Genomic DNA, 25,584 nt, shown 5'->3' on the forward strand with positions numbered 1-25,584 from the left:
CATAACACTCATTCCATTGCAGGTATTACTCAAACAGACCAAAATAGACCAATCTAACCTGTAATACAGGTTGTAGGTGTAGGTGCCACTTACTCTACGTTTTAAGTGCCACCTACATCTCAGTTTACAACCTTTTCACATCTGAACACACCAATTATTTGATACTGAGCCTCCTTGCGAAAAGTTTTTTTTTTTCATTTGTAATTTTAAATAAATAATGTTCAGCTTCAGTGTGTTTTGTTCTTAATTGCAGAACAAGTAGCAGTGTCCTTACTTTGATCATTTTGTGGCTGACAGAAACTGACTACCATTCATTTTAACATCTGTGCTGGTCATGTTTGTACTGATGGTATGCACTGACATTGTTGTAGTGGCAGGACAATGAGGACTTGCTCTGCTTCCGCAGACGTGATGGGTCAATGGACGTCTACCATTGTTTCCCATTTCCTTTGGGGAAATGAGCTCAGAATGCTACTAATAAAAAATAAAGGAAGCAGTGTGTCAGTGTCTGCGCATTTTAACAGTTATAAGTTACCAACGTATAATCTATAGGTGAAAAATCTTTTTACATTTGGGTTTTAATATTAATTATTTTGAATCCTACTAATGAGCCAAAAAAAAGTGATACTTACATTCATATATAAGATGTAAACGATAAAAAAGACAAACAAGTACATTTCATACCATTTGTTTACTATTAGCTTTAAATTCACATACTTGTTTTGAAACAGAAACAGAACCTAAACAAGTCACTTACGCATAGTTCCAAACCATAATGTGTGGGATACTAATACTGTATATGGAATATTTCTGTTTTTTATGTCACAAACTGTAGCCGAACCATATCCTTGCCACTACCGTCCATCTTGTTATACAGGCACATTTGCTTTAGCCTTGCATTTTATGCCTTTCCAAATGAAAATGGCAGCTAAACCGCATAAGATTCCCAGGACAAGTGCAGGGGCGCCTAGAGCCAGGGCCACTGTGGTGTTAGCTCCCACTGCAATGACCACCCCAGCAAAAACCAAGACAACAGCAGAAGCTGCGGCCACGCGTATATTCTTTCTTTGAACCTTTTTCTTCCTGATTTTCTTTTCCTCCTGCTTCTGTCTCTCTGCATCCCATATTTTCCTTTCCTCCTCTTTCTTCTGTTCCTCCTCTTGTTTCCTCCGCTCCTCCTCCTCTCTCAGCTTCCTCTGGGCTTTCTCATACATTTCATTCGTGTAGTGCTTACCGCCATTATCCTGTACCATTTCCTTGACCATGTTAATCAGCTCTTTTACCTGTACGCGGTCATCCATGTCAATGTTGTTGAAAGCATGATATCTGCGTCCAAATGTGATCGAGAGTCTCCGCAGCTCCTTGCACTCCTTCAAAGCATTGTCAGCTTTAGCTTGATCTTTACAGGTAAATAGCATGATTGTGTACATGGAAGCATCGTCTCCAAAGTTATCTTGGATCCACTTAACAGCATTTCTTTCCTCTTCTGTGAACCTTACTCCAAGCCGGATTACCAGTAGGAAAGCATGAGGGCCAGGAACTGACATTTTGACACACTCCTCTATTCTGACTTTTAATTCTTCCTCTGAGATGCCTGTATCAAACAGACCCGGAGTGTCAATAACCTGCACCAAAGTCCCATCCACTTCCCCACTCTGCATCTCACAGTGTTTGGTCACAGACACAGGGCTGGGATCCTCTTTGAAGGCAATTCTTCCAAGGATAGTGTTTCCTGTTGCACTCTTCCCTGATCCAGTCTTTCCCACTAAGACTATCCTCAAACCTCCAGACAAATCCAGACCTGTGGTAGAAACAACAGACACAGAATTACTGGCATTTACAAAAAAAACCTGAATCCTTTCTTTTCTGCCTTGTTAGTCTTAAGTTAGTGTGTTTTTTTGTTGTTATTTTTTTTTAAATTTAATCTCTGGACTGTCTGGAGAAAAAAAAGCCTTTAGCATATTTTCCTTGAAATATACTATTCATTCATTTGTTGTTGTTTTTAAAAGTAATAATAATAGTAAATAAAACAACATTTATATATTGTTGTTAGTTACTGTTCTTACTGTCTTGGAGCTCCTGTGATCTGCGACCAAATAATTTCCCCTGGGATTAGTAAAGTATTCTGATTCTGATACATAATTACTGAAATTAGAGTAGAACAGCTACTAGAGTCGAGTGACTAGAGAGAAAATGAAGGAGCATACCATCAAAGTTTTTCAGACCACACCCATCAGGCCGAGGTAGAGTTTTCTGCTTCTTTTCTCTGAGTTGTATTTCTGTCACAAGTTACACCATTGAGAGAAGAAAAAGGTAAGATTAGTCACTGACATCTTTAAGAAGGTCTGCATCTTTTTGACTTTGCCTCTTTTGCCCTTTTCGGTGTATCAATATCACATCCTAGAGTAATTAAATAATTAGTGCATTTTTTTAAACTAGTTCAGAAAGATGATCTTACCTTCAGCCATTACTTCAGATCTTGCTTTATATGTCCCAGGTGGCCAAGTCAGTTTTTTCAGACCTGAGTTCTGAACTTAGACAAGACAAACGTAGACTGTGGCTCGACACATTTCACATTAGTTTTGTGGGAAACTTCTGGAAGCCTAGGGACTGGGGGCTTCCCATTTCCTTGTATTGTCTTCAGTTTGAAATGTGAAAACTGTCTGTGTAGGCTGTCCGCAGTCCTCTAAATATGGTTAACAGGTTTGTGTTTGGACATTGCTGAGAAGTTTTCATATCAAACCAACAAAAATATTAAGGTTTCTCATTTAATCGCATAAGAATATTTTATTATTTACATAAAATGTATATATTTTACAATAACTCTATAACGACTTTGCTCTCTTTTTAAAGGAGCGTGAGGGGGTCAAGAATATCTCTCAAGTGCATCTTATTCTTTTTAAAAAATGTAAAGAAATTTAAAATTAAAAAAAAAGGATATGTCTGAGCCTAGAGTTGTAGGTGAGTACAGATGAAAATGGTTTTACTTTGGTAGATGTTTGGCATTTGGTATTTGAAGTAATAATAATAGAATGCATTTATATTGCGCTTTTCGAGACCCTCAAAGCACTTTACAATTCCACTATTCATTCACTCACTGGTGGAGGCAAGCTACAGTTGTAGCCACAGCTGCCCTGGGGTAGACTGACAGAAGCGAGGCTGCCATATCGCACCATCGGCCCCTCTGGCCAACACCAGTAGGCAGTAGGTGAAGTGTCTTGCCCAAGGACACAACGACCGAGACTGTCCAAGCCAGGGCTCGAACCGGCAACCATCCAATTACAAGATGAACTGCCAACTCTTGAGCCACGATCGCCCACAATCAAAGTCTCTTTTTTGTTTCCCCATTTTAATTGACAAAAAAGGCGAAACTATAAACAAACAGTCAATAGGTAAATAAGAATGGAAAACAAGAGTATTCAAAAATTCCTTTCATGCGGATGGATGGAATGCACAAACATTTTAAAAGTACATGTTATTGAAAGTTATTATTTGCCACATTCTTAGCCATTATTTTCCCTTTTTTCCATCATAGAACTCATACCTAAGGAAAAAGGTCCATTGTGCCATTTAATTGAATGTGTCCAAGTGCTCCAACGAATGTCACCAGAACATATGAGGGGCAACATGCTTCTACACCAAAAGGTCCCTGGCAAGTCTTCGCTCTAGTCTTTGCTTCCCCCTGCACGTTTACTCTAGGTTTCCTATCTTATTGATGTAGTAATACCATCCATTGAACATTACTATGTTCTCTGTTTAACCTAGAATTTCCCTGACTTGGATTCGATTCTAACTCAGGTCATTAAATAGAGAATATCTTCTCGGAGTCACATATTAGTTTCTTTAAATTTTTGTTCTCTTTCACATAACCATCAAAGAATTTACCCTCAAGCAAAACAGCATCTGTAAGCAGGACTATTGTTTATGTGGAAGCATCTGCAACAACAGTATCCTGAATCCGCTTCAGTGTCCTGCTACTCTTGTCTGCACCTTAGTTCAGACTGATCACTAAAAGGAAAGTGTGGTGTCCAAGAACTGATTGCTCAATACACTCCTCAGTGTTAACTGTCACTTCATCTTTGCCAGTGAATGCTGTGCTACAGAATAATTCAGAAGGTCTGCAACTCTACTGTTGAACTGATACAGTTACATCGTTCTCTGCTTGCCAACCAAATATAATCTAGAATTAAATATTTATCATCACTTACAAGGAGTGTAAGTTTATGAATCATCTTAATAAAAAGTAGCTCAGTGTGCCCTAACTAGTACAAATGAGTGGCGGAGACATTAGAGGTCTTTCTGAAAGTGCTATAATTAAGTTCAAGGATATAATTCCTCCACTGTTATCCTCTTTACTCCAACTCCAACTCCCAACCACCACTGTTTGTTTCACACAGCAAGAAAATCTACAGTAAAGCTAAAGACATTTTGTAGTAGAGCAGGGCGATATGACCAAAAATATTTATCACGATATACATTTGAAAATTTGCGATAACGATAAAACTGACGATATAATTGACACTAGATAAAATACTTTACAACTCCACAACTTTATTAGTGCAAAAAAAAAAAAAAAAAACATCAATGTATTTTCACTTAAACAAGCAGCTGTTTTTTTTATGTGCATTAAAGTTATATAGAAATTTAACAGTGGAAATGCAAATTCCTTGCTGACAGTTTAACCAAAAGGCATTTCCAGTGAAAATTGGCCGACAGATCCTCAGCATAACCATGTATAATATCCACAAAACTTAAAAAGAGGTTATACACACAATACGGTAATATTATGTTGAAGCACAGTACGTATCACTCCGCAAGGCTCCTGTATGGGCTCAAAATGTGGTCATAAATATTTTGTACTTGTAAATCAGTTTTGTATGTGTAAAAAGAATTTGTGTGTGCGTAAAAAAGATTTGTATGTGTAAAAAAAGATTTGTATGTGTAAAAAAAGATTTGTATGTGTAAAAAAGATTTGTATGTGTAAAAAAGATTTGTGTGTGTGTAAAAAAGATTTGTGTGTGCGTAAAAAAGATTTGTGTGTGCGTAAAAAAGATTTGTGTGTGCGTAAAAAAGATTTGTGTGTGCGTAAAAAAGATTTGTGTGTGCGTAAAAAAGATTTGTGTGTGCGTAAAAAAGATTTGTATGTGTAAAAAAGATTTGTGTGTGTGTAAAAAAGATTTGTGTGTGTGTAAAAAAGATTTGTGTGTGTGTAAAAAAGATTTGTGTATGTGTAAAAAAGATTTGTGTGTGCGTAAAAAAGATTTGTGTGTGCGTAAAAAAGATTTGTGTGTGCGTAAAAAAGATTTGTGTGTGCGTAAAAAAGATTTGTATGTGTAAAAAAGATTTGTGTGTGTGTAAAAAAAGATTTGTGTGTGGACTTAGCCAAAAAAACCCTGCAAGTTACAAGTACGGATTTTGACCCTATTTTTCTTCCTTTCATTTGATTGGTCAATGTCATGTCAATCACAAATGTAACAATCCAATCAGAGAACAGATGGGTTTGGCTGTCGGAGGGGCACTTTTTTTGAACTGCAGGTCTTTGAAGGGAATAAATGCCCTTTTACATGCCAACCCAGCGTTTTCCTTCATCACCACGAAGGAAAACAGTCTGTGGTCGTCTGAGTTTGGTGATTTTTGTGTCACAGGTCTATGTGCTTAATACAGGGACTTCCACAGCCTTTTCAACAGCGCTGCGGACCGCGGGGGGGGAGGCAGTGTTTTGGAAATGACAGTCTCCATTACAAAGCTTTCTTCCTTATGAATTAGCATACATGTTTTTATTGAACATTTGAAGAACTAGCAAAAAAACCCGAAACTCTTGTAGAGGACGTAAAGTCAGAGATAGAAACGACAAGGAGCAGGTGCATCTAGTACAGGTAGAGCTGCTGCAAAAACCCACAGAGCCCAGCAGCCAGCGCAACAAATTCTGGATCCTTTGCTTTTAGTTAGCATTAGCAGCACATCCTGTGTCCGATGTGAAAGGACTTTTATGCTGTGCACTGTGACTCACAGCCATGGTCCCGGGTCAGCCCTGACTTTGTGTTAATCTAATCCTAAAGTAATAATGGTATTTCTAACCACTGACATACCACAACTTTATCCTTTCAACAGCTACTGAAAGTTAGCGGACCTAGCTGCTATCGGATATTTATATAGAGATCCTCTAGCTTCAAACTGTATTACCCTTCAAGGACCTGCAGTTCAAAAAGTGCCCCTCCGACAGGCAAACCCATCTGTCCTCTGATTGGATTGTTACATTTGTGATTGACATGACATTGACCAATCAGATGAAAGGAAGAAAAACAGGGTCAAAATCCGTACTTGTAACTTGCAGGGGTTTTTTGGCTAAGTCCACACACAAATCTTTTTTACACACATACAAATCTTTTTTACGCACACACAAATCTTTTTTACACACACACAAATCTTTTTTACACACACACAAATCTTTTTTACGCACACACAAATCTTTTTTACACATACAAATCTTTTTTACGCACACACAAATCTTTTTTACACATACAAATCTTTTTTACGCACACACAAATCTTTTTTACACATACAAATCTTTTTTACACACACAAATCTTTTTTACACATACAAATCTTTTTTACGCACACACAAATCTTTTTTACGCACACACAAATTCTTTTTACACATACAAAACTGATTTACAAGTACAAAATATTTATGACCACATTTTGAGCCCATACTCCTGCCTACGATAGCCGTAATGCTCCGACAATCCATCGAGCGGTGCGGCTTCGTAGCTTAGCAAAGTCGTACTAAAACATTTGACAGATTTTCCAGCGCCGTGTACCACATAAAATCATTTAGAGGTCAGTAAACACAACCAGAATTCATACATAAGGCACACGGGATTATAAGGGGCACTGTCGATTTTCAGAAAAATCAAAGGATTGATTTTAAGTGTGCCGTATTTTCCAGAAAACACGGTAATAACGACGACCCGCTAGCATGCTCTACAAAAATAGTGCTTTGTTGTGTATCTGACGGATGAAAGCTAAACCAGTTCCACACCACTGAAGTTGCAGCATTTTTACAAACCAATTCTGGTTCATCCGTTTCATTTAACGATCCACTTTCGCCCTTCTCATTCTCCGTCGCCGCCATGCTTTTTTCGCCATGTGCGTATGAAAACAAAGGCACTGTGCATGCGCGTTTTACCCATATTCTATGGCGATATTTCATTTTCTTATCGTTGCTCAACATTATACCGGTATTACTGTGAACGGTCTGATAGCAACAGACATAACACTAAGACCTCTTCTCTGAGGAATTTGGGAGAGGGTGGCAGAAGGTACAAAACTTTAAGGTTGACTCTCCTAGAGAAAAAACAGGGCCATAAATTCTTGTTAGGAGACGGTCCAACGGTCTGCTGGAGGTTTCTTGCTGTTAAAATGGAGTTTTCCTTTTGCACTGTAGCCAAAAAGCTAGGGGGTCATCAGATTGTTGATGTTTTCTCAGTTTTTTCTCCATTATTCTGTGGTCTGGGGTCGGGGACCACTGCTCTAAGCAACTGGCGTGAGTAACGGGCAGAACAATTACATTCTCTTCCACTAGAGGGCAGTACAACTTCTTGCTCCAATTAAATGGGTTGCAACTTCCAGTAAAACTGTAGAAGATGAAGAAATTACATGCTGCAAGTGAGACAATGCAGCACGCAGTAGCAATAGATGAATATTTGAAGGAAAAAAAAAAAGTAGTCAATCTGACCTGGGTCCTGAAGAAAATTCCAAATCAGATGAAGGTCCTAGCATGAGTAGTGGTCAGAAGAAAGCAACAAAAAAAAAAGTATAATGGGGACAAATCGAGCCAATTTCACTATGCCTGGTGTGCAGAGAAAAATTACATATTTGTTTGGTGGTGTGCCGTGTGATTTTTCTAATGTGAAATATGTGCAGTGGCTCCAAATGGTTGGGAAACACTGCCTTAGAATATACACCACCTGGAGGAAAATGTGATTTTGAATTGGCACTATATACATAAATTTGAACTGAACTAAATGAGGATGGTTCTACTGTGGTACATTGTTACGGTGCGATGAATATAAAATATTAATGTATCTACAAATCTTAATTATTTGTAAAATTATTTCACATATTCTTAAATTGTGATTTGACAAAAAATACTCTATTAAAAAAACAGTCACATTAGATTAGAAATAAATGCAACATAAAGTAAGTATAGAGTGAATTGAAACGTAATTTAAAACCACCTAATCCCAAATGACAAAGATTTGATGCTCAGTGTGTTAGCCATTATATATTGGCCTTTTTGTTTTGTAAAGATGTAAGGTCCAAGTAGGCATACTTATTATGCAATTAAAGCCAAGTCCTGAAGCTATTGCCATGAGAAGAGGTGAGGTATAAAACAGCCCTGCACCCAAAAGTGCTGCAGGGGTATATAATATCATTTTACGCCACTCTTTTAATTTGATTCTCTCCTCTTCTTCCCTTTTCCTTTGCTCTTCCTCCTTCCTCCTCTTTTCCCTTTTGTCCACATAACGTGAGTAACACCAGCAGGATGCATCCTTGGATCTAAGCTTTTGCTACCAACATTTTAGTAAACGCTCAAAAGCTTGACCAAGAAAAGAAAAAAAGGAAAAACGTTAAAGGAAAGCCTTTTAAAGCAGATAGCAAGTAAAAGTTTATGAACATACACTGGCGTACAATATGATCCACATGCATAAACTGAGATTTAGAAATGTGTACAGTCATTTGTGTGTAACTTCTGAGGACTCACAAATGCGTGCACCCATCCACACACACAAATATGAAGCAGTTTGACAATACGTAAAATTATTCAACAAATGCTTCCCTCCGAACCCTAAATTAATAGTGATTATTTGCACAAAATTTATTAAGGTGAGCTTCACGGATCGGATAAATGTTTGAAAAAAACAAACAAGTAACGCCCCCTTCGCTCACTTGCAGAACTTTAAATGCGCGTTCACCAATCGCTCAGTGTACAAAGCTGGCAGTTTGAACTGTTGTTAAATTGATATTCTACTAATACTATTACTGCTATCAGTTGACAAAACATTAAACACCTTGTTCCTCCCCTAATGGAGATTGCGCACAGGGCACACAAGCTAATGAACTAAGTAGAGCTAAGTGATCCGGGCTAAATGCTACGCCAAGGTAAACGGTGTTACCACTAAAGACGACGTACATCTATTTCTAAGAGCTGTGCAACACAGCCAGGAGCCTTACGAACATAACACCTGGCCCTTTTAACTCACTAATGGTGAAGAACCGTTATAAAACAAGTGTTTCAGCAGGTTGCCACATACCTCTGTTGATTTCCACCAAGTTTGCAAAAGTTCCTAACGACTTCTGTCCGCACTTCACAAAAAAAAGCCTCCAGCTTGTTTGGCGCTGTGAAGCTTTTAATATGAAGCAGCAGCAGCAGCAGGAAGGTGATAGCTTTGTATCAGCGGTAGCATCACCACTTTTCAGTCAACTGTTGAATTCCGTTGCAGTGCAGGAATGGTTCATCTATTAAATATTTAAATGTTTTATTTTGAAAGTACCCGTCCAAGTGCTTCCTCGGGTGTGCAGTAAGCTGTTAGGTCAGCAGCTTCTTTCACGACACACATTCATTTCACTGAAAAACACTACTTAAACCAATGAGGAATGACTGACTGAGGAGGCTAAGTATGAAAATGAAAACCAGCCATTATAATTTAAACATTTATTTTATTGTTGCAAAATTATACACTGAGAAACCTTTGAATAAACAAACCCCTGCCCCTAACAGAGAAAGCATGCACATTTTCATTTTATTTTAAAATTAACAAAGTAGTAGTTCAAGGAGTGATTACTGAAAACTATTTCTAAACTCACTCCTGGATCTTTTTTTTTATTTCCTTCCAAGTTCCTCTGTCTATATGACAGAAGATGATAGAAGTTGAGTCATACTAAGGATCATATAAATGACTCAGTAGAGTAAAATAAATGTCCTATATGAACAGACTACAAAGTATTTGTTTATTAAGTAGTCAGTTTTATGTAACACGAAACCCTGTCAAGTGATTGGTCAGAAATCGCACCATAGTATTATATAATAAAAAGTACAACCATCACTGGATGCCTGACTTATTTTTTTCTTTGTTTTTTCTTTGCTGGAGGAGTGGGGTAGGTTTAGTGGTCCTATCTCCCACACTTAAGTAAACATTTCCATTGTGCAATTTAACTGAGAATATCCAAGTGCTCCACCTATTCCCATGAGAACATATGATGAAAGGTATGCTCCTGCACCCAAAAATCCCACAGAAGCGATACCAAGGAATTTACACCACTCGTTTAATTTGATCCTCTCCTCTTCTTCCCTTTTTCTTTGCTCTTCCTCCTTCCTCCTCTTTTCCCTTTCTTCTTCAAGTCTCTTCTGGGCTGTCTCATACATCTCATTGGTGTAGTGACTTCCTCCATTAAATTCCACCATTTCCTCTATTTTATCTAGAAGAATTTTGACCTGTTTTCTGCTTTTTTTCTGATTATTGATGAGTGAATGGTACCTTCCTCCACACTTGATTATCAGTCTTTGTAGATGTTTACTTTCTTTTACATAGTCTTCCACTGATTTATCCTGCAGCAGGTCACCATGTGTAAACAGAACTATGATGTATGTGGAAGCATCTGAACCAAAGTTATCTTCAATCCACTTGACAGCATCCTGTTCCTCTTGTGTAAACCTTGACTTCAGGCTGATGACTAAAAGGAAAGCATGGGGTCCAGGAACTGATTGTACAATGCACTCCTCAATTTTTACTTTCACTTCATCTTGTGTTTTGCTTGTGTCAAACAGCCCTGGAGTGTCAATCACAACAATTTTTCTTCCACCTTTTTCTACCTCTTTTCTGAGACAGCCATCAGTAACAGACTCAGGTGAAATGTCCTCTTTGAAAGCATTTGAATCCCCCAGAATGGTGTTTCCAGACGCACTCTTTCCTGATCCTGTTTTACCAACCAGGATGAGTCTCAGCTCTTCATGATTTGCAGAGTCTGTGGAAAATAATGGTAACATCTGAAATATTTGAAGGAGTGTGCATGACTGACATGACTTTTTAAAAACTTGTCTTAGGGTAAAGTGAGAAAAGTCTCTGATACAGTTGAAGCTTTCCAGGTAGTTTCACTGACACTAGTGATTCTGTAGTCGCATACTTGCAGCTTTTATATGCTGGTGACCGCTTAAATTAAAGGTATTGTAGATGTTGACTGAAAAAAAAACCTGACTCCAAAAACAGATATGTTGTCTGAACAAGGCAAAGTCCTACACTAGGTTATTTGTTCATATGTGTTGATTAAAAATATATTTAAATGAACACAATGAAATATATTATAAAGAAATCTTCTTTAAATGAAGGCATTTATACTACAAAACAGGTGAACACTTGTTATGTTTATGAATTCATGACAAACCGGCTGTACAAGTTCTTATTCTGCTTACCTTTGTATTGATTTTGGCAGTGAGCAGTTTGTCCACATAATGTCAGTAACACAAGCAGGATGCATCCTTGGATCCAAGCTTTTGCTGCCAACATTTTAGTAAACTCTCAAAAACTTTACATAGAAAAGAAAAAAAGAGAAATCATTCAAGGAAAATGTTTCTAATCAGATCCCAAGTAAATGTTGAACTACACTGAAAATATATGTTGAATAAATCATGCCCCAAATTGGTTGTTTATACAATTAAGCACTGTAGACTTTTTATAGAAACTCTATCAATAAAATCCGTCTTCTATTGAAATATTTAAAGGCTCTATTTTGAACGTACCTGTGCAAGGACCTTCTCTTGTGTACAGTAAACTGCTGGGTCACTAGAATCTTTCAAAGCAGAGAGGACACGTCCACTTTGCATTTCCATGGAAAACAATACTTAAGCCAATGCGGAATGGTCGGCTGAGCAGCACCAGCCAGTGGTGACAAGAGGAATAGCATCATGTGTGACGGCAGGTCTGCTTTCTCCAGAAAATAAATGCACTGAAACAAAAATAGTTTTGCATATGAAATAAAAAATATATACAATCATTTAAAGAAAAAGATACGTTGACCTCTATAACTTGATTAATATGATGTTAAGAGCAGGTTTGTGGGTATGTACAATTTTTTTTCACAAATACCCTTTTATAACCTAGTTTGTCTCACATAATTGATAGTGACTATAGAACACCTACAAAATAGGCAAGCAGTCAGTAGGTAAGTAAATATATAAATTATATTAGAACAAGAAGTCATTCGAAGTAAAATGAAAATCAGCCTTTATTATTTAAACAATGATTTTATTTTTTGCACAATTTTACACACAGAGAAACTGTTGAATCAAATAAACCCCTGCCCCTAACAGAGAAAACACGCACATTTTTATTTTATTTTAACATTAACACACTAGTAATTCAAGTAGTGATTACTAAAAACTTTTTCTTAATTTATTCTTAGATGTTCTTTTGAAATTTCCTTCCAAGTTCCTCTGTCTATATGACAGAAGATGATCGAGGTTGAGTCATATTAAGGATTATATAGCCTGACTCCAGAAAACAGATTTGCTCTATGAACAAATATGAACATACTATTTATTTATAAACTAATCATTTTTATGTAATATAAAGCCCTGTCAAGTGACTGGACAGTTTTCTCACCATAGTATTGCGTAAAAAAGTGCAAAGATCACTGGATGCCTGACTTATCTGCTTGTTTTGTTTTTTTCTTTGTTGGAGAAGTGGGGTAGCTTTATTGGTTCTATCTCTTAAGTCTAAGAAAACAGTGTCAGTGTGCAATTTGACTGAGAATAATATCCAAGCGCTCCCCCTAGTCCCATGAGAACAGATGATGAAATATATGCTCATGTGCCAAATAATGCCAGGGAAGAGAGACCAAAGAGTTTGCACCACCCTATTTTGTTATTGTTCTCTTGATGTTTCTTCTAGGCTGTCTCATACTCATTGGTGTAATGACTTCCTCCACTGAATTTCACCATTTTAACCATTTTATCTCGTGCATTTTTGACTCTTTTTTTTTTTTTTTGCTTTCTTTCTGGTTTTTGATGAGTGAATGGTACCTTCCTCCACACTGGTTTATCGGTGTGCTATATGAATAGATATGAAGATACTATTCATTTATCAAGTAATCAGCTTTACATAATACAAAACCCTGTTAGGTGATTGGTCAAAAATCTCACCATAGTATTAAATAATAAAAAGTACAAAGATCACTGGATGCCTTACTTATTTTTTTCTTTGTTGGGGCAGTGGCATATGTTTAATCGTACTATCTCCTATACTTAAGTAAGCAGTACCAATGTGCAGTTTAACTGAGAATATCCAAGTGCTCCACCTACTGCCATGAGAGAATATGATGAAAAGTATGCTCCTGCACTAAATAATCCCACAGAAGAGAGAGCAATCATTTTACACCACTCCTTTAAGTTGATCCTCTCCTCTTCGAGTCTCTTCTGGGCTGTCTCATACATCTCATTGGTGTAGTGACTTCCTCCATTAAATTCCACCATTTCCTCTATTTTATCTAGAAGACTTTTGACCTGTTTTCTGCTTTTTTTCTGATTATTGATGAGTGAATGGTACCTTCCTCCACACTGGTTTATCAGTGTTTTAAGATGTTTACTTTCTTTTACATAGTCTTCCACTGATTTATCCTGCAGCAGGTCACCATGTGTAAACAGAACTATGGTGTATATGGAAGCCTCTGAACCAAAGTTATCTTGAATCCACTTGACAGCATCCTGTTCCTCTTGTGTGAACCTTGACTTCAGGCTGATGACTAAAAGGAAAGCATGGGGTCCAGGAACTGACTGTTCAATGCACTCCTCAATTTTTGCTTTCACTTCATCTTGTGTTTTGCTTGTGTCAAACAGCCCTGGAGTGTCAATCACAACAATTTTTCTTCCACCTTTTTCTACCTCTTTTCTGAGACAGCCATCAGTAACAGACTCAGGTGAAATGTCCTCTTTGAAAGCATTTGAATCCCCCAGAATGGTGTTTCCAGACGCACTCTTTCCTGATCCTGTTTTACCAACCAGGATGAGTCTCAGCTCTTCATGATTTGCAGAGTCTGTGGAAAATAATGGTAACATCTGAAATATTTGAAGGAGTGTGCATGACTGACATGACTTTTTTAAACCTGTTTTTTTAAGGTAAAGTGAGGAATTTTTCTGATACAGCTGAAGCAGGTGATTTTCCAGGTAGGTTCACTGACACTAGTGATTCTGTAGTCGCATACTTGCAGCTTTTATATGCTGGTGACCACTTAAATTAAAGGTATTGTAGATGTTGACTGAAAAAAAACCTGACTCCAAAAACAGATATGTTGTCTGAACAAGGCAAAGTCCTACACTAGGTTATTTGTTCATATGTGTTGATTAAAAATATATTTAAATGAACACAATGAAATATATTATAAAGAAATCTTCTTTAAATGAAGGCATTTATACTACAAAACAGGTGAACACTTGTTATGTTTATGAATTCATGACAAACCGGCTGTACAAGTTCTTATTCTGCTTACCTTTGTATTGATTTTGGCAGTGAGCAGTTTGTCCACATAATGTCAGTAACACAAGCAGGATGCATCCTTGGATCCAAGCTTTTGCTGCCAACATTTTAGTAAACTCTCAAAAACTTTACATAGAAAAGAAAAAAAGAGAAATCATTCAAGGAAAATGTTTCTAATCAGATCCCAAGTAAATGTTGAACTACACTGAAAATATATGTTGAATAAATCATGCCCCAAATTGGTTGTTTATACAATTAAGCACTGTAGACTTTTTATAGAAACTCTATCAATAAAATCCGTCTTCTATTGAAATATTTAAAGGCTCTATTTTGAACGTACCTGTGCAAGGACCTTCTCTTGTGTACAGTAAACTGCTGGGTCACTAGAATCTTTCAAAGCAGAGAGGACACGTCCACTTTGCATTTCCATGGAAAACAATACTTAAGCCAATGCGGAATGGTCGGCTGAGCAGCACCAGCCAGTGGTGACAAGAGGAATAGCATCATGTGTGACGGCAGGTCTGCTTTCTCCAGAAAATAAATGCACTGAAACAAAAATAGTTTTGCATATGAAATAAAAAATATATACAATCATTTAAAGAAAAAGATACGTTGACCTCTATAACTTGATTAATATGATGTTAAGAGCAGGTTTGTGGGTATGTACAATTTTTTTTCACAAATACCCTTTTATAACCTAGTTTGTCTCACATAATTGATAGTGACTATAGAACACCTACAAAATAGGCAAGCATTCAGTAGGTAAGTAAATATATAAATTATATTAGAACAAGAAGTCATTCGAAGTAAAATGAAAATCAGCCTTTATTATTTAAACAATGATTTTATTTTTTGCACAATTTTACACACAGAGAAACTGTTGAATCAAATAAACCCCTGCCCCTAACAGAGAAAACACGCACATTTTTATTTTATTTTAACATTAACACACTAGTAATTCAAGTAGTGATTACTAAAAACTTTTTCTTAATTTATTCTTAGATGTTCTTTTGAAATTTCCTTCCAAGTTCCTCTGTCTATATGACAGAAGATGATCGAGGTTGAGTCATATTAAGGATTATATAGCCTGACTCCAGAAAACAGATTTGCTCTATGAACAAATATGAACATACTATTTATTTATAAACTAATCATTTTTATGTAATATAAAGCCCTGTCAAGTGACTGGACAGTTTTCTCACCATAGTATTGCGTAAAAAAGTGCAAAGATCACTGGATGCCTGACTTATCTGCTTGTTTTGTTTTTTTCTTTGTTGGAGAAGTGGGGTAGCTTTATTGGTTCTATCTCTTAAGTCTAAGAAAACAGTGTCAGTGTGCAATTTGACTGAGAATAATATCCAAGCGCTCCCCCTAGTCCCATGAGAACAGATGATGAAATATATGCTCATGTGCCAAATAATGCCAGGGAAGAGAGACCAAAGAGTTTGCACCACCCTATTTTGTTATTGTTCTCTTGATGTTTCTTCTAGGCTGTCTCATACTCATTGGTGTAATGACTTCCTCCACTGAATTTCACCATTTTAACCATTTTATCTCGTGCATTTTTGACTCTTTTTTTTTTTTTTTGCTTTCTTTCTGGTTTTTGATGAGTGAATGGTACCTTCCTCCACACTGGTTTATCGGTGTGCTATATGAATAGATATGAAGATACTATTCATTTATCAAGTAATCAGCTTTACATAATACAAAACCCTGTTAGGTGATTGGTCAAAAATCTCACCATAGTATTAAATAATAAAAAGTACAAAGATCACTGGATGCCTTACTTATTTTTTTCTTTGTTGGGGCAGTGGCATATGTTTAATCGTACTATCTCCTATACTTAAGTAAGCAGTACCAATGTGCAGTTTAACTGAGAATATCCAAGTGCTCCACCTACTGCCATGAGAGAATATGATGAAAAGTATGCTCCTGCACTAAATAATCCCACAGAAGAGAGAGCAATCATTTTACACCACTCCTTTAAGTTGATCCTCTCCTCTTCGAGTCTCTTCTGGGCTGTCTCATACATCTCATTGGTGTAGTGACTTCCTCCATTAAATTCCACCATTTCCTCTATTTTATCTAGAAGACTTTTGACCTGTTTTCTGCTTTTTTTCTGATTATTGATGAGTGAATGGTACCTTCCTCCACACTGGTTTATCAGTGTTTTAAGATCTAAGGAGCTTGGAAAGAAAAGCGTCTGGACTTCTTAAAGTTGCTTGAAGACGTTTCACCTCTCATCCGAGAAGCTTCTTCAGTTCTAAGGTCAAATGGCCGAGAGTCCCAGATTTAAACCCAGTGGGAGTATCCCCCCAAAGAGGGACAAAGGACCCCCTGGTGATCCTCTAATCACATGAGCCAAGGTGTGAAAGCGGGTGTGGGACCTAATCAGCCAGGGTTTCGGGTGAGCTCATTGTTAAACCTGGCCCCACCCTATCATGTGAATTCCTGAGGTCAGATGGCCCAGAATGTGAGTGGGCGTTAAGGCGTCTGGGAAGGGATCTCAAAACTGGATTATAGATGGCAGACAATTGGTGTCGTAAACCACCGCCTCTGTTCAAAGATGGTCACTCACAGTGGACATAGATGGCCTCTTTCACTCCTCTGAGTGAAAGAGGCCATCTATGTCCACTGTGAGCGACCATCTTTGCTCACAGTGGACATAGATGGCCTCTTTCACTCCTCTGAGTGAAAGAGGCCATCTATGTCCACTGTGAGCGACCATCTTTGAACAGAGGCGGTGGTTTACGACACCAATTGTCTGCCATCTATAATCCAGTTTTGAGATCCCTTCCCAGACGCCTTAACGCCCACTCACATTCTGGGCCATCTGACCTCAGGAATTCACATGATAGGGTGGGGCCAGGTTTAACAATGAGCTCACCCGAAACCCTGGCTGATTAGGTCCCACACCCGCTTTCACACCTTGGCTCATGTGATTAGAGGATCACCAGGGGGTCCTTTGTCCCTCTTTGGGGGGATACTCCCACTGGGTTTAAATCTGGGACTCTCGGCCATTTGACCTTAGAACTGAAGAAGCTTCTCGGATGAGAGGTGAAACGTCTTCAAGCAACTTTAAGAAGTCCAGACGCTTTTCTTTCCAAGCTCCTTAGACTACGATGACCTGGATGACTGAGAACCTTCACAGACAGAGTGTTTTAAGATGTTTACTTTCTTTTACATAGTCTTCCACTGATTTATCCTGCAGCAGGTCACCATGTGTAAACAGAACTATGGTGTATATGGAAGCCTCTGAACCAAAGTTATCTTGAATCCACTTGACAGCATCCTGTTCCTCTTTTGTGAACCTTGACTTCAGGCTGATGACTAAAAGGAAAGCATGGGGTCCAGGAACTGACTGTTCAATGCACTCCTCAATTTTTGCTTTCACTTCATCTTGTGTTTTGCTTGTGTCAAACAGCCCTGGAGTGTCAATCACAACAATTTTTCTTCCACCTTTTTCTACCTCTTTTCTGAGACAGCCATCAGTAACAGACTCAGGTGAAATGTCCTCTTTGAAAGCATTTGAATCCCCCAGAATGGTGTTTCCAGACGCACTCTTTCCTGATCCTGTTTTACCAACCAGGATGAGTCTCAGCTCTTCATGATTTGCAGAGCCTGTGGAAAATAATGGTAACATCTGAATTATTTGAAGGAGTGTGCATGACTGACATGACTTTTTTAAACCTGTTTTTTTAAGGTAAAGTGAGGAATTTTTCTGATACAGCTGAAGCAGGTGATTTTCCAGGTAGTTTCACTGACACTAGTGATTCTGTAGTCGCATACTTGCAGCTTTTATATGCTGGTGACCACTTAAATTAAAGGTATTGTAGATGTTGACTGAAAAAAAAACCTGACTCCAAAAACAGATATGTTGTCTGAACAAGGCAAAGTCCAACACTAGGTTATTTGTTCATATGTGTTGATTAAAAATATACTTAAATGAACACAATGAAATATATTATAAAGAAATCTTCTTTAAATGAAGGCATTTATACTACAAAACAGGTGAACACTTGTTATGTTTATGAATTCATGACAAACCGGCTGTACAAGTTCTTATTCTGCTTACCTTTGTATTGATTTTGGCAGTGAGCAGTTTGTCCAGATAATGTCAGTAACACAAGCAGGATGCATCCTTGGATCCAAGCTTTTGCTGCCAACATTTTAGTAAACTCTCAAAAACTTTACATAGAAAAGAGAAAAAAGGAGTCTTTCTAATCAGGTAGCAAGTAAATGTTGAACTACACTGAAAATATATGTTGAATAAATCATGCCACAAATTGGTTGTTTATACAATTAAGCACTGTAGACTTTTTATAGAAACTCTATCAATAAAATTTGTCTTCTATTGAAATATTTAAGATAACATAAGCTTTATCTTAACCTTAAAGGCTCTATTTTGAACGTACCTGTGCAAGGAATTTCTCATGTGTACAGTAAACTGCTGGGTCACTAGAATCTTTCAAAGCAGACAGGACCCACCCATTTCGCGTTTTTACTGGAAAACGATACTTAAACCAATGCGGAATGGTCGGCTGAGCAGCACCAGCCAGTGGTGCCAAGAGGAATAGCATCATGTTCAAGGGACGGTGTGTCTGCTTTCTCCAGAAAATGAGTGCACTGAAACAAAACAGTTTTCCATATGAAATAAAAGAAATATACAGTCATTTAAAGGAAAAGATACGTTGACCTCTTTTTGTTTATTGATCTAAGCCTGAACAGCTACGCGTAGTGTCCAGTAGAGGGCTCTGTCGCTTAGTTAGCGGCAAGCCGCACTTCCAGCTCAGATCGGTTTTTGTGGCGCACATGTGCCAGTAGGCAGCTCTCAATGAAGCATGAAGCAGCGTGATACCGGACTCGAAATTAACAGATTGCAGCCCTTGGGATGCGGAGCGAGGTACATGTTTTAAGTTGTATTTGATTGCTTAGTTGATATTTTGTTGTATTTTCTGCTTTATTTGAGTTCATATTTGTAATAAGCGCCTAAGAAAATGTATTTTGTGTTTCTGTTTAGTTTTCACGGTGTATTGGCGCACCTCAGCACTGTTAGATTCTGAATGAATCTTGAAGTAAAAATCACTGCACCCGTTGAGGCTCTCTCTGTTTCTTCCTTGGTCCGGGGGACTGCTACAGTGAAAACTCGGTCGCTGAGTGAAAGCTAGTTGCTAGCTCCCATGCCAGATGAGTGCAGCCGTGCCTGTCGAGCTGGGTCCGGGTGTCAGCTGTTAGAGATTCCTACACCAGTCAAGATCATCATTGCTTCATCGCCTACCTCTACTTTGAACTCTGATGGTCACTTTACAAAGGTGCAGGTATTATGCCCATTAAGGACTTTGCTGATAACAAGTGTCTGCACACTAATTCAGAGTTACTTGCCTTAAATGTTTTTGTGGTTTATGGCCTTAAAGGTATAGTGCATCGCACTAAGTAATTACAATCCTTAAATTGTATGGGTTTATTCTTCTTGAAAATAACATTGTGGTATATCAGCAGTATTTACAGTTACATTTTGTCAAATATGTGGGTGCTAATCAGTTTATTTATGTGGTGTAAATGTCTGATGTGAGCATTGTTTCCAAAAGTTAAAGTAACACTCACTTAAATTTAAGTCTAGACGTTATCACATAGAGCAACATACACATTACAGTAACAAAATGTGGAACCCTGCTGAAGAAGCCGACGACTCAGAGCAACAAGGAGTGAGATCCAACAATTGTGAATAGGGATGGGTATCGAAAACCGGTTCTTGTTGAGAACCGGTTCCCACTGTTTCAATTCCTTGGAATTGTTTGCCATTTTTGCAAACGATTCCCTTATCGATTCCAGTCGCCCCGAATGACGTCACCACGTTGCGGAGCGTCATTTACCTGGCAGGAAACATGGCGGCTCAAACGCTCAAAAGTTTGGTTCTACTTTACGAGAACAGATGACAACAGGGCAACTTGCAATACTTGCAAAGTAGATATTTCATTTAAGGGAGGAAACACTACGAATATGCAAAAGCATTTGCTCACAAAACAACGCGATGACCTTAAATGAATGTCGTGTTTTTAATTCCGCTCCGGACTCGTGAATCTCAACCCAGCAGCAGCGGTAACGTTTGCACGTCCTCTCCCGTTAATGTGGCAGGTAAATAATCAACTAACAGTGCATATTATGTTAGCGCGATCTGCCTTATTACAAAACCTGCCATTACTGTGCGTTGTATTTAGGTGACCATGATGAGAGAGACAGACAGAGTCTGGCTGGCTCAGATGCTGGCAGTTCTCGCTGCAGTCTACCGGTAGCGTCTCCTTTCAGGCCAGGATAGACGAATGTCACCGAGCAGTGACTAAGTTTGAAGTAAAAGGCTTGCACCCATTTGCCACAGCAGATGCCCCCGATTTTCGGTAAGTGAATGTGTTTAATTGTAGGCAGGGACATTACTGGATATTCTTGTGTAATTGCTACAGAATAATTTATGTTATACTTTGTTATTGCTACAGAAGAATATTTATTTTATTATTTTACATTTACAATTTTTTTTCCCGGGGACCCTGTGACACCCCATTGAAGAGCCGTAGGCTGTGGATCTCTTAAGATCTCACTGTTGGGTTTGTAAGGCCATGTTACTCCTAAATTTCTATCTTGTTCAAAGAGAAGATATAAAACAAAGTTCTAAGCTAATCGACCTTAGTGTTCTCCTTTTTTAAAAAGAATCGATAAGAGAATCGATAAAGAATCGAATCGTTAAACAGAATCGAAAATGAAATCGGAATCGTGAAAATCTTATCAATACCCATCCCTAATTGTGAAAGGCATTTAACTGAAAAGGGTAAAGAAATGCAGGAATATGAGGCAAAGAAAAACAAGAAGGCATTTAACAAAGCTTATGACACTTGGAAGAAGGCAGCTAAAGAAATCAGAACAAAGCTGAAAACTTTCTGCTCAGCTGAAGAACTAAATAATGCCAGTCATGACATAAGAGACAAGCACGCCGTAGTACAACAGCATTATGAACCCATTCGCCGCAGCCAATCCATGACGCCAGACATTGTTAAGCGAATGGATGCTTGTGCAGTGCTTACAACTGACATTTGTGAAGTTATTGCTAAACGACAGGAAAATATCGATCAGCTCTTTAACAATTGCCTTGAAAAAGAAAGAGTATGAGCGATGTTAAACAAAAGGGACTACGGTTCTGTGTTTGGTGATACAAAAACTGAAACGTCATTCCCAGAGGGTTCAGTCGCACGCTCAAAGGCAGATTCTACTGGCAGTCGTGAGGTGGAAGCAGAAGCTGAACTTGCAGCCAAAGTGGAACAAGCAAAGGCCACACAAGAAATATTGGCACAGGAAACCAAGATCAGCCAAATGGAAAATGAGTGGAAAATAAAGGAAGTGGAAACAAAGGCAAAGTTGGAAGAGGAAAAAACTAAACTTCAACAGTTATAGGCAGAGAGTGAAGTGAAAGTAGCAGCTGCTCGAGTAAGAGTCCTTAGCGCTCAAAATGACATTGAAAGCCATGATCAAGTGTCCTGCTACAACTTAGTAAATTCCGCAAATCTCCCCGACAGCGCGGCTCTCCTTAAATCCACGAGCACCGACATTTAGACCTCACAATACTACTCCAGAACGAGAAAAATTTAGCTTAGTTCAAGCCCTTGCCAGCTCTCTTACCCTAAACAGGCTTCCTGTACCTGAGCACACCATCTTTAGTGGCGACCCTCTAAAGTTTATGGATTGGAAAGTATCCTTTATGAAACTTATTGGTGACAAACCTTTACCTGTGTGTGAGAAACTGTTGTATCTAAAGAGCTAGGGATGGATTATCTCAGTTGTTCTCCTGACTGAAGTTTGGTCCGTTTATAGCATCCTGCCATGCAATTGCATTTGTCCCTAACCACCAGAAACCCTCACGTTAACTTTTATGGAGTGGGAAAAAGTTAACGTTTATCCTTCAGCTTCACTGTGCTAATGTTATGCTAACGTAGCTGTTTTGCTAGCGATCACGTAGGACATCATTATATACCAGCTAGTCCAACTTCAGTAACCCTACAAGAGTCACTGCTGTTTAGTTTTCTGTCTTCATTTATGTTGGAAGTAATAGCAGAGCTGTACGTTTTAATTTTTTCAGAAATCTCTCAGTCAGAACATGGCATATCATGCTTAGGTGGAAACTAGCAAGCTAACTTCCTGCTAACTTCTAACTCTGTTGAATTTAATAAATTCTGTTTTCATGGATGCCTGGATGTTAAACTTAATTGTTACACCTGGTAAAGCAACAACACTGATCGTTTTATTAAAGATGAAAGAATTTAGACAGTTTTTAACTCTCAGTGATGCTGCAGTGTTTGTTTGACTTTGGGACCTGAAGCAGACGGAGTTTTGGACCCAGTTTTGGATTACAACATACGCTGACCTCTATAACTTGATTAATACAGATGTGAAGAGCAGGTTTGTGGGCATGTACATTTGGGTTTTTTTTTTGTTTTTTTACAACAAATAACCTTTTTAAACCTAATTTTTTTCTCACATAATTGATCGTGACTATAGAACAGCTACAAAATAGACAAGCATTCAGTAGGTAAGAAGATATATAAATTAGATTAGAGCTAGAAGTCATAGTCATTGAAAATCAGCCTTTAATATTTAAACAATGATTTTACTTTTTGCACAATTATACATTGAGAAACTGTTGAATCAAACAAACCCCTACCACTAAAAGAGAAATCATGCACATTTTATTTTATTTTAAAATGATCAAAATAGCAATTCAAATAGTGATTACTGAAAGCGATTTCTTAACTGATTCTTAGATCTTGTTTAAAAAATTCCTTTCGAGTTCCTCTGTCTGTATGACAGAAGATGATATAAGATGAGTCATACTAAGAGTAATGCTAATGACTTTGTAGAGCAAAATAAACATGTTATATGAACAAATATGAACATACTATTTATGTACTAAGTAATCAGTTTTATATAATATAAAACCCTGTCACGTGATTGGTCTAAAATATCAACATAGTATAATGTAATAAAAAGTGCAAAGATCGCTGGATGCCTGGCTTATTTGTTTGTAAACATTTCCATTGTGCAATTTAGCTGAGAATATCCAAGTGCTACACCCGTTGCTATGACAGGATATGATGGAAAGTATAGTCCCACACCAAGTAATCCCACGGAAACAAGATCCAACATTTTACACCACTCGTTTGATTTGATCCTCTCCTCTTCTTCCCTTTTTTTTTGCTCTTCCTCCCTCTTCCTCTTTTCCCTTTCTTCTTCAAGTCTCTTCTGGGCTGTTTTATACATCTCATTGGTGTAGTGACTTCCTCCATTGGATTTCACCATTTTCTCTATTTTATCTAGAAGATTTTTGACTTGTTTTCTGCTTTCTTTTTCTTCTTGATTATTGATGAGTGAATGGTATCTTCCTCCACACTTGTTTATCAGTCTTTGTAGATGTTTACTTTCTTTTACATAGTCTTTCACTGATTTATCCTGCAGAAAGTCACCATGTGTAAACAGAACTATGGTGTATAGGGAAGCATCTTCACCAAAGTTTTCTTCTATCCACCTCACAGCATCCTGTTCCTCTTGTGTGAACCTTGACTTCAGGCTGATGACTAAAAGGAAAGCATGGGGTCCAGGAACTGACTGTTCAATGCACTCCTCAATTTTTGCTTTCACTTCATCTTGTGTTTTGTTTGTGTCAAACAGCCCTGGAGTGTCAATCACAACAATTTTTCTTCCACCTTTTTTTTACCTCTTTTCTGTGACACCTATCAGTAACAGACTCAGGTGAAATGTCCTCTTTGAAAGCATTTGTATCCCCCAGAATGGTGTTTCCAGACGCACTCTTTCCTGATCCTGTTTTACCAACCAGAATGAGTCTCAGTTCTTTTGCAGAGTCTGTGGAAAATTAATGGTGACATTTGAATTATGACTATGACATTTGATTGTCATTCTGCAGTTGCAGTTTTAATGTTTTGGTGACCACCTGTCACAAAACGACTGTGTGCAGGCAAGAGTAGGACCCAAACGCAAACTCGCAGAGACGAAAAGTAAACTCAAAAAACACAGCTTTATTGCTGGCGTGGAAAGGAAACAAAGAACAAAACTAAACTGGGAAAACTAATAATAAATCATACATGGAAACACAGGAAGAATCACACAGCTATGAGGGAGGACGCAACACTGAACACAGGAAGACAGAGGACTTAAATACACATGAGGTGATCAGGGGAAATGGCAACACATGGGGAAACAGCTGACACACATGAACCTAACGACATCACAGGGGAAACGTAAAACTAAACACAATAAACACAGGAACACGGGACCTCTTTCAAAATAAAACAGGAAACATAATAAAACGCAGACCTGACATCATGAACTTAACAAAAGACATCCAGGCATGAAATACATGAAGGGCAAGGGAGACTTAACACAGGGGTTGAAAACACAAGGGGAAACTAATAAGCAAATGAACATAGAAAACGTAATGAGCTTAAACATACACTATAAACATCTCCAAAAGTTGAATCTGTTCATCTGGACGTAGCGTTTTGTGGGAGAAACGTTTCGTCACTCATCCAAGTGACTTCTTCAGTCTCAGCTGACTGCAGGTTTCCCCAAATCTTATAAACAGTACATTTGCATAATGACTGAAACCAGCCCACTGAAGGAACAATGGGCTGTGAGGTCAGTTCCTTAATCATAATCGAGGAGGGGGCCTAAGGGTACATCTTTCGCCATCTTACAATGCTGTGATTGCAGCCATTCCCCAATTCTCTGTGAATGGTACTCATGGCCATTGATCAGTGTTCTTTGATCAGTGGGTTTTGGTCAGTGATTGTTGATCGATGGTCATGGGAATTTGCATAATTATGATTAAGGAACTGACCTCACAGCCGATTTGACTTCACTGAGAAGGCTCGTCTAGCACAGCACAAGAAGTCTAAGACCAGGCAACAAAGGAAGTTTGACTTACTTGTTGTACGTCGGAAACCACCGCAAAATACGGAGAGTGTCCTCAGTGGCCAGAAGAGACAAGGATGCGACAT

At 38.2% G+C, this 25,584-nt stretch overlaps 1 protein-coding gene and 1 pseudogene across 1 annotated transcript; both read right to left on the minus strand.

Moving 5' to 3' along the window:
• Positions 1-672: 672 nt before the first annotated feature.
• Positions 673-25,584, minus strand: LOC134629777 (GTPase IMAP family member 8-like; annotated as a pseudogene).
• LOC134629381 (GTPase IMAP family member 9-like) lies at positions 9,774-11,926 on the minus strand. Its single transcript, XM_063476669.1, has 3 exons — positions 11,800-11,926; positions 11,473-11,585; positions 9,774-11,027 (listed from the first exon to the last, which is right to left on the minus strand). Exons 2-3 carry the CDS (start codon positions 11,564-11,566, stop codon positions 10,189-10,191), a joined length of 933 nt encoding a protein of 310 aa, XP_063332739.1. The 5' UTR covers positions 11,567-11,585; positions 11,800-11,926; the 3' UTR covers positions 9,774-10,188.

This window comes from Pelmatolapia mariae, linkage group LG6 (genome assembly GCF_036321145.2).
Source record: "Pelmatolapia mariae isolate MD_Pm_ZW linkage group LG6, Pm_UMD_F_2, whole genome shotgun sequence".
NCBI lineage: Eukaryota > Metazoa > Chordata > Actinopteri > Cichliformes > Cichlidae > Pelmatolapia > Pelmatolapia mariae.